The sequence below is a fragment of the Aquarana catesbeiana genome, linkage group LG12 (genome assembly GCF_042186555.1).
Source record: "Aquarana catesbeiana isolate 2022-GZ linkage group LG12, ASM4218655v1, whole genome shotgun sequence".
Classification (NCBI taxonomy): Eukaryota; Metazoa; Chordata; class Amphibia; order Anura; family Ranidae; genus Aquarana; species Aquarana catesbeiana.
In genome coordinates, this window is record NC_133335.1 from 74306127 (window position 1) to 74315715 (window position 9589).

General features: G+C 37.7%; 1 protein-coding gene across 1 annotated transcript; it reads left to right on the plus strand.

Moving 5' to 3' along the window:
• Positions 1–5145: 5145 nt before the first annotated feature.
• On the plus strand, positions 5146–8131 carry HOXB8 (homeobox B8). Its single transcript, XM_073608055.1, has 2 exons — positions 5146–5902; positions 7115–8131. Exons 1-2 carry the CDS (start codon positions 5479–5481, stop codon positions 7429–7431), a joined length of 741 nt encoding a protein of 246 aa, XP_073464156.1. The 5' UTR covers positions 5146–5478; the 3' UTR covers positions 7432–8131.
• Positions 8132–9589: the final 1458 nt, after the last annotated feature.

Here is a 9589-nt window from a genome sequence, read left to right on the forward strand (position 1 = left end):
CTACCTGTCTATCTATCTATCTATCTGTATATATATATATATATATAGAGAGAGAGAGAGAGAGAGAGGGAGAGAGATAAAGAGAGAGATCTATCTATCTATCTATCTATCTATCTATCTATCTATCTATCTATCTATCTATCTATCTATCTATCTATCTATCTATCTATCTATCTATATAGATATATATATATAGATATATATATATATATATATATATATCTATATATATATATATATATATATCTATATAGATATATATATATATATATATATATCTATATAGATAGATAGATATCTATACGGGTCTATATATATAGATATATATCCAGATATATCTAGATATATCTAGATATCTATATAGATAGATATTTATATATATTTAGCCAGTGAATAAAATACATAGAAGGTGTTTGGCGAAGATTGCACTGGGTGTATATATAGCAGAGGTCTGATTTATGGAAAGTGTCTTCTAAACCCCCTATATCTCTTCTGTCTGCAGTAGCACCAGTGACTACTACCCCTTTAATATTCTATTTTCTAACTGCATCAATTGAGAAATAATAGGACTTTTATCACCCAAGGAAAACACAGATAGATAAAGGCGATTGATAGAGGGGGCTGTTGGCATTCTTTAAAAGTTTGGCTATGCTGTTTCCCTTCTCTTTTTTTCACAAAAGTCCATTTGCATAATTCTTTGAGAAAACAAAGAGGGATGATAGGCTTAAAAAGCAAAGTGCTAGCGATAAAAAGGAAAATTCCGTTTAGTGCTCTGTCATAAAAGAATATAACGGCTGTAAAAGTTTATAGGCAGAGAAGTGAGGAGACTGCAAGGAAGTTCCCTTGGCTGGAGAGGATTGGGATTGAACACAACATGTAAATACCTTTCAACAGCCTCAGACAAAATATATGATGAGGCAGAAGGAAGCTGGGAACTTCGCCTTTGCTTTCTTTCCCCTCCTTTTCAGAAGCCTTGGAAACTCCTCTCTGGGGGTTAATGTCTTTGTTCTTTTTTTTTTTTCTTCAGCAATTCCTGGCTGCAAGAATTCAAGCAATAAACTTTCAAACAAGCGAACTCTGGCGAGACGTCTGAAATTGTGTTTTCTTTATCAGTATCATACATGAACTGGCCATTCTCTCTCCCAGCACAGCCCTTCTTCTCTATCTACTAACTTACCAAAAAAAAATCCTTCTTTTCAAACACTGTTTATTACCACCCAGGAGGCATCTCCTAGGCTCTTGGTTGAAAAAGCATTAGCATTTATCCTCAAAAACACCCTGCTGTTTTTTTTTTTTTATTTTATTTTTTTATAAATACTGTGTTTTAGTTAAAAAAAAATTAAAAAAAAGTTTTGACACTTTTCAGTTTACCAAGCGCATTACGCAGAAATGCACACAAGGTGGCGCTCTTGGTCTTTGATTTGTTTTGCTGGGTTGTAAGCATTTATATGGAGTGATACACAACATACTCATTTTTTTTACATTTTTTTTCTATATCTGATCATCGTCATAAGAAAAAAAAAGCATAAAAAAGGGAGATATCTTATAAATGTAACTTCTGTAAATAATTCAGCTTTATTGCACTGTAAAACGTTTTAACAATCAGTAAATTAGTGAACAATAGCACTGTGGGATGATGAGTGTTGGAAGGAAGAGTTGGAAACCGTCTTGGGGAAATTCTTCCCTGCAGATTGCATTTAATTATACAGAGGCTTCCAAAAACAGGGTACCCTGTGACGTCAGTGGTCATCAGTGGTCACCCACTAGCAAGGAGGCTGTGAACTCATTCAAGGGGACTATTACATCAAGATTTAATCACATAAGATGAATATGGTACTTTAGAAGTATAATCTCTTTACTCCAGACCCTAATTAGCATGATTATATGGAAGAATGTTGAACGTTAAAGAAAGGACCATGATGCTTGTGTTGCTTAATTTCCCAATGAGAGATAATGTTACCATAACCTTTAAATCTGTGGGGCATATTTTGCCATAATCCTTAATTTATTAGAGGGATCCGTTTCATTTGCGATACAGTGGGCTCAAGAGAGGTCTAAGCAACGTTACCCCATCAGACAACTGGGTAGAAGAACAAGTGTGTGTGTTTTAAATTACATATATTCCTACCCCAGAGTATGGACTAATTCATCTTCCATTTGCTCAAATTTTTTGTTTAATAAATCTGAAAAAAAAACAAAAACAAACTTCTGCTGTATAACAAGGGACTGTTGCACCATTTTTGTAAACCCCTGTTACGATCCTATTGGTAGCCATTACCCAGCACCTATAAACAATTGATTCAAATTATTGTAAATGATTCAAATAGAGCAAACCATTTCAGAAGCGGTTTATTCCCGGCCCTCTTCAGCTCGAAGAAACGTTTTACTGAAGAAAGAAAATCTCTTCTCCCAGTTTAAAGGCAGTATTTTAGGAATAAATATATCGCCATTGCCTATTAATGTGTCCCAGTGCACTCATCTATATTTAACCGGTATACAGCGCTTAGGCCTTTATGGGAAGATATGTTCCAGGTTTACTTTGGAGGTGTAGATTGCAGTGAGTTACGTCGAAGACACAAAAGATGTGATTTTCCTTTTATGTTTTAAGACAGGAGGCCACGACTGAGCCATAAATACTTATCTCTACCCTCAGAGCTTAGATAGATAGATAGATAGATAGATAGATAGATAGATAGATAGATAGATAGATAGATAGATAGATAGATAGATAATGAATAGATGGATAGATAGATAGATAGATAGATAGATAGATAGATAGATAGATAGCTCAAAGACAGATAGATAGAATATGGATGGATGGATGGATGGAAAGATAGATATATAGATAGAATTTGGATAGATAGATAGATAGATAGATAGATAGATAGATAGATAGATAGATAGATAGATAGATAGATAGACAGACAGACTATGAATAGGCGGATGTATGGATTTATAAGAATGGATAAATAGATAGATAGATAGATAGATAGATAGATAGATAGATAGATAGATAGATAGATAGATAGATAGATAATGAATAGATGGATAGATAGATAGATAGCTCAAAGACAGATAGATAGAATATGGATGGATGGAAAGATAGATATATAGATAGAATTTGGATAGATAGATAGATAGATAGATAGATAGATAGATAGATAGATAGATAGATAGACAGACAGACTATGAATAGGCGGATGTATGGATTTATAAGAATGGATAAATAGATAGATAGATAGATAGATAGATAGATAGATAGATAGATAGATAGATAGATAGATAGATAGATAGTTAAATAGATAGAATAACTGAATAAGAATAGATGGGTGGATAAATAAATATAATGCTTGACGATTGATAGATATATAGATACAAGATACATAGATGAATAGACTATAGAAATGCAGATAGATAGATAGATAGATAGATAGATAGATAGATAGATAGATAGATAGATAGATAGATAGATAGACAATGAATAGGCGGATGTATGGATTTATAAGGATGGATAAATAGATAGATAGATAGATAGATAGATAGATAGATAGATAGATAGATAGATAGATAGATAGATAGATAGATAGATAGATAGATAGATTATAGGTAAGTAAATAGATAGATTGTATGTTAACGGATTATGAAATCAGATTGTTAAATAAGTAGATAGATAGATAGAATGATTGAATATAGATAGATGATAGATAGATAGATAGATAGATAGATAGATAGATAGATAGATAGATAGATAGATAGATAAAATGCTGATGGTTACATAAATATATATATATATTAGAATAAGGATGGATAAATATGGATGCATACAGCATATAGATAGATGGACTTGGAAATATAGATGGTTAGATACCAATTAGAATGTCTATAGATATATAGCTAGTGTGTAGATAGATAGATTTAAATATGCATAGATGTTACAATGAATACACATTCGATTGGCCGAATATTTATACAATATTGTGTATTTCGCAGTCTTGAATAAAAGTGCTGCAAAAACACACAAACCTCCTAACCTCCAAGTAACACACAACCGAGGTGGCCCAGTTCATGTGCACTCAAGAGACGCCAACAGCAGGCGCAGCGCAGTACACTGGGGTTCAAACAGCACCCACCACATTGGCTTTGAAGCAATGGGTATATATGAATGATTTTTATCTTTAGTGGGTGATAAGGACCTGATAGTTTACAAAGGTCGGGGGGGGGGGCAGGGGCCAGTGCCTGGACTCCGTGTTGGGTCCCTGGCATGTCCTTCCAATAAGTGACATCTTCAAGTGGAAATGTTTAAACTCGAAATAAAAAATAAAATAAACATGAAGAAAACCAAGGAGAAGAGTTGTTCGGAAAACAATCATTATTTTAATTCGCCATTGACACTTGCAGCATCTTGCAGTAATCATTCGCAGGGTGTGAATGGAAGAAGCGCCTGTTTTATCGCAGTCCTGGAAGAGTCTCATAAACCGCTAACGCTTTTTATATTCTGCGACATAAACAACATCAACATCTCAGCTTTATAGCTTTTTATAGTCCGCTAAACAGTTTACAGGCTTTTTTTTTTGTTGTTGGGTTTGGGGGGGGGGGGGGGCGATGAACAAACTCCATTCTTTGACGTGTGAACAGCTCCAACCCTTGATCAATAATAGGGGGAATTGATCATTAAAATGTTAAATATGACTGGCTCGTTTGTTGTAAAATATGTTTAGCCTAAGAAACTGTATGATTTGATAACTTGTATTAAAATCCCAATTACATTTATTGGACCCTCTAAAAACTCGTGGCAATTAAATCGTTGTACTTTTACAGTTTTCTAAACCGACCCTGACATTTAAAAAGGCTAAAACTGCCTCGTTAAATTTTTTTTTTTTTACAAATTAATGACTAAATGTCCTTCTTTTTTTTATAATTTCCAGCACTCCCCCCCCCCCCCCAAAGAAAAAAAATCAATCTTTGGGGTGGGCTAAGGTAGGTGATTTGTTGTGATGTGGGGATATCTCATTAGAGGAGGTAGTTAAACATATTTAATCCGTATATTTTCTCCACCTCTCCTCCTCTCTGCTCCATCTCCTCTTCTCCTCTCCCTATCCTGCGCACAGTCCGTGTGGAGCGCTAGAAGCCAATAGGAGCCAATAGGAGCAGGCTTTGGTAATAGATGCAAATGTTCGTGAAAAGACGCTGCAAAATATGAAACAAGTCATTTGCTGCGAAGTAAATCACTGAAACTGTTTATGAACTGGCAATCCCTTCTTGGAAATGTAAAGCGACATATCCTTTAAGTGGTTATTTTTTTTTTAATCCAAAAAAAAAAACAAAAAACAAAAAAACAAGGGATGCAATATCATCCAGGCATAGACTTTTGATTGTATCTTTTTCTTTTTATATTCCTGGAAATCACAGACACACCAAGCCAGGAACCCCTTTTTTTCCTGCTTTTAAGCATTAAAAGAAACAAAAAAAAAAAAAGAAATGAGTTCTTATTTTGTTAATTCACTCTTCTCCAAGTACAAGGCAGGGGAATCTTTGCGCCCCAATTATTATGATTGTGGCTTTGCCCAGGATCTAGGAGGCAGACCCACAGTGGTGTATGGACCCGGTGCTGGGGGCACTTTTCAGCACCCTAGCCAGATCCAGGACTTTTACCATGGAACGTCTTCCCTGTCCTCACCCCCTTACCAGCAGAACCCCTGCGCTGTGACCTGTCATGGGGACCCCGGCAGCTTCTACGGATACGACCCTTTGCAAAGGCAGAGCCTGTTCAGCAGCAGCCAGGATTCGGATCTAGTGCAATACACCGACTGTAAGCTGGCCTCAGCTGGCCTGGGGGAAGAAGCAGAGAGCTCAGAGCAGAGTCCTTCACCCACACAGCTCTTTCCCTGGATGAGACCACAAGGTGAGCAAAAAATAATAAAAAAAGTGGGCAAAGTGAGACCATCAAGTGACCCTAGCACTTTACTGTTTTATGGGGGGCTAAACTTGTGCACTTGTGAATTGTTTTATAGTTTAATTGCCCGGATGGAGAGGTTTGCTTTTTTTTTTTTTTTTTTTTTTTACTGCTGGTCACTTCCCCCCCAGCCCTCATTTCCCAACCCTTTGTAGTGTGTGTCACTAAAGGAAATGCATGCATTGCTTTTATTTATTTTCTCTTGTTTTTGGATATTTTTTGCCCCTTCTGATTGCTGCTTTCCCTGTCCTCCCCCTTTGTGTGTGTTCTACATTGCTTTTTATTTATTTTCTCTTTTTTTGCTAACTTGCAGCTTTCTATGTCATTTGCCTTTGTGTGTGTCCTGCATTGCTTTTCATGTTCTCTTTTTTAAGTTATTTTTTCCACCTATGGTTACTGCTTTCCCTGTCCTCCCCTTTTATGTGTGTCCTGCATTGCCTCCTATTTTTATTTTTCTTACTTTTCCCCCATCTGATTAATGCTTTCCACGTCCTTCCCTGCGTGTGTATCCTGCTTTGCTTTTTATTTTTTATTTTTAAGTTAACTTTGCCTCTTCTGATGACTGCTTTCTCTATCCTGTTTATGTGTCCTGCTTTTGCTTTCTATTTTCTTTTTTCTTTTTTTTTTTTTAGTTTGCCCCCCTTCTGATTATTATTTTCCTTGTCCTTTCCTTTGTGTTTGTCCTGCTTTGCTTTCTATTTTCTATTTTTTAATTGTTGTTTTCCCGTCTGGTTACTTGCTATACCTATCCCATTGTGTGTGTCATGCATTCCTTTTTTATTTCCTCTCTTTTGGGGTTATTATTCCTATTTCTGGTCACTACTCTCCCTACCCTACTCCATTGTGTGTGCCATGCAATGCTTTTTTATTTCCTCTCTTTTTGGGTTATTATTCATTCTTCTCTTTACTGTTCCCCCTGTCCTATCCCTTTGTGTGTGTTATGCATTGCTTTTTTTAATTTCCTCTCTTTTTGAGTTATTATTCCTTCTTCTGGTTGCTGCTTTCACTCTCCTTCTCCTTTGTGTGTCTTGCATTGCTTTTTTAGTCTCTCTTTTTTGGGGTTGTGTTCCCCCTTCCTATGGCTGCTTCCCCTGTCCTCCCCTTTGTGTGTGCCCTGCTGCTGCCTACAGCCCTTCATTCTTGTTCTCTTCTCCTCCTCAGCAGCCGCTGGACGTAGGAGAGGTAGACAGACCTACAGCCGCTACCAAACCCTAGAGCTGGAGAAAGAATTCCTCTTCAACCCTTACCTTACCCGCAAGCGGCGGATTGAGGTGTCTCATGCTTTGGGACTAACTGAGAGACAAGTGAAAATATGGTTCCAGAACAGGAGAATGAAATGGAAAAAGGAGAACAACAAAGATAAGTTCCCCAGCAGCAAATGTGAGCAGGAGGAACTGGAGAAACAGAAAATGGAGAGATCACAACAAGACACTGATGAGGCTCTGGATGGACAAAAGGGTGAGAAGAGCCTGGACTGAGAAGCCCACTGACAAAGCCACTTGTCTCTCCAGCTCTCACCAATGTTTCTGGAAAGATACAGAAGGGGGCACAATGTTGCTGTAAAAGATGTAGCTGTAAATCGCCCCTTTCTCTGTAACTCATCCTATTTGATACCTAAATTGACCGGTGCCCCCCTAAGAACCAGGCAACCTGCTGTCTTCCCACCTGGTAGGGGGGATGGAAATGACTTTCTAGTGTCTGTGTATAACGCAATAGCTTTTTGTGGATCATAACTTGGGGTTTTGTTTTGTTTTTTCTTTTGTTTTTTGTTTTTCTTTTTTGTTTTGGTGGGGAAGGTTTGCTCTAGAAGTTTTGTGTGCACTATTTCTCTATGTGGTTTACTGTATTTCTTTCTACAAGACATAAAAAAACAGACCAACAACATGAAACTGCCTAATTCTGCTGTAGTCCCCCTTCTCTAACACATTGCTAGATGCCCCCCTCTTGTTTTGTTCCTGGCACCCCTCATTCTCTGTGTGTGCGAGGATGTAGATAGCATGCGCCCAGTGAAAAGCCACTTGTGTTTTTTTAGGGTTACTGTGAACAGACTGTATACTGTATACGTGAATTCCTTTTATTGAAAGGGGGGGGGGGTCATTCTCTATTTTATGGTTCTGCACACTTTTGTCCTATTGTCTAAACATGGAAACGGCGGAAGGAGTTACAATAAAGTTTACAAGAGGGACCGTGACATCATGCGTTTTGATGCTTCCTCCTGGGAGATGGGTTGAAAAGAGAAATAAAAGTCATCTGTGTGTTTTGTACCATCCTTGAATCTATAGGGGCTCCTAGAGACAGAGGATGGTTGTGTTTTAGTAGGGGTTTGGGAGATGCTGGCACAGGCAAAACAGATCAGTTCTAGTCCTCAAATGTGTCCTTGTTGTGGATCCTCGTCAAGAGATCATCATCAAGAGATGTAGATCATCATCGAGAGATCTCATGAAGAGGTCTCACCAAGAGATCATCATCAAAAGGTCTCATCAAATGATCATCATCCAGAGATCTCATGAAGAGGTCTCATCAAGAGATCATCATCAAAAGGTCTCATCAAATGATTATCATCGAGAGATCTCATTAGGAGTTCTCATCAAGAGATCATCATCAAAAGGTCTCATCAAATGATCATCATCGAGAGATCTCATGAGGAGGTCTCTCCAAGAGGTCATCATCAAAAGGTCTCATCAAATGATCATCATCGATAGATCCCATGAAGAGGTATCACCAAGAGATCATCATCAAAAGGTCTCATCAAATGATCATCACCTAGAGATCTCATGAAGAGGTCTCATCAGGAGATCATCACCAAAAGGTCTCATCAAGAGATCTCATCAAGAGGTCTTATGAAGAGGTCTCATCAAGAGATCTCATCAAGAGGTCTCATCAAGAGTTCTAATCAAAAGATCTCGTCAAGAGAGCCAGGTAATCCAGTTCTAGATTTAAAGCTGTGGAACTCAAGGTATTTCCTAAGTAGAAACATAACTCATCTGAGTAACATTAACTTCTTTGGGATTGAGTCCCTCGCTGTTTCCATGTTTCTAACTTGAATATGAGCGAAGTAGCAGGTTACTCCCTTCTGGTCCAGGTAGGTGTAAGGATCAGATGGACCCTTGTATGTTTGTGTGGCTGTGATATGGATTGCAAGCTCTTAAGATCAAGGAGGGGTGAGGACAAATCCATGTAAGTGTACAGTGCTTTGGGGCTATAGAGATAAATGGTGATTATAATGATCAGATGGACCCTTGTATGTTTGTGTGGATTGCAAGCTCTTGGGGTCGAGAAAGGCTGTGGACAAACCTATGCAAGTGTACAGTGCTGTTTAATAAAGTGTGGGGCTATGGAGATAAATAGGGATTATAATTATCAGATTAACTATCAGATGGACCCCTGTATGTTTGTGTGAATTGTAAGCTCTTGGAAAAGAAAGGATGTGGACAAACCAGTGATTTTAAATAAAGTGGTGCTATGGAGATAAATAATGATTATAATGATCAGATGGGACCCCTGTATGTTTGTGTGGCTGAGCTATGGATTTCAAGCTCTTAAGATCATAGATGTATGTGGACAACCCTATGTAAGTGTACAGTGCTGTTTAATTAAGTGGGGCTGTGGAGATAAATGGTGTTTATAACGATCAGA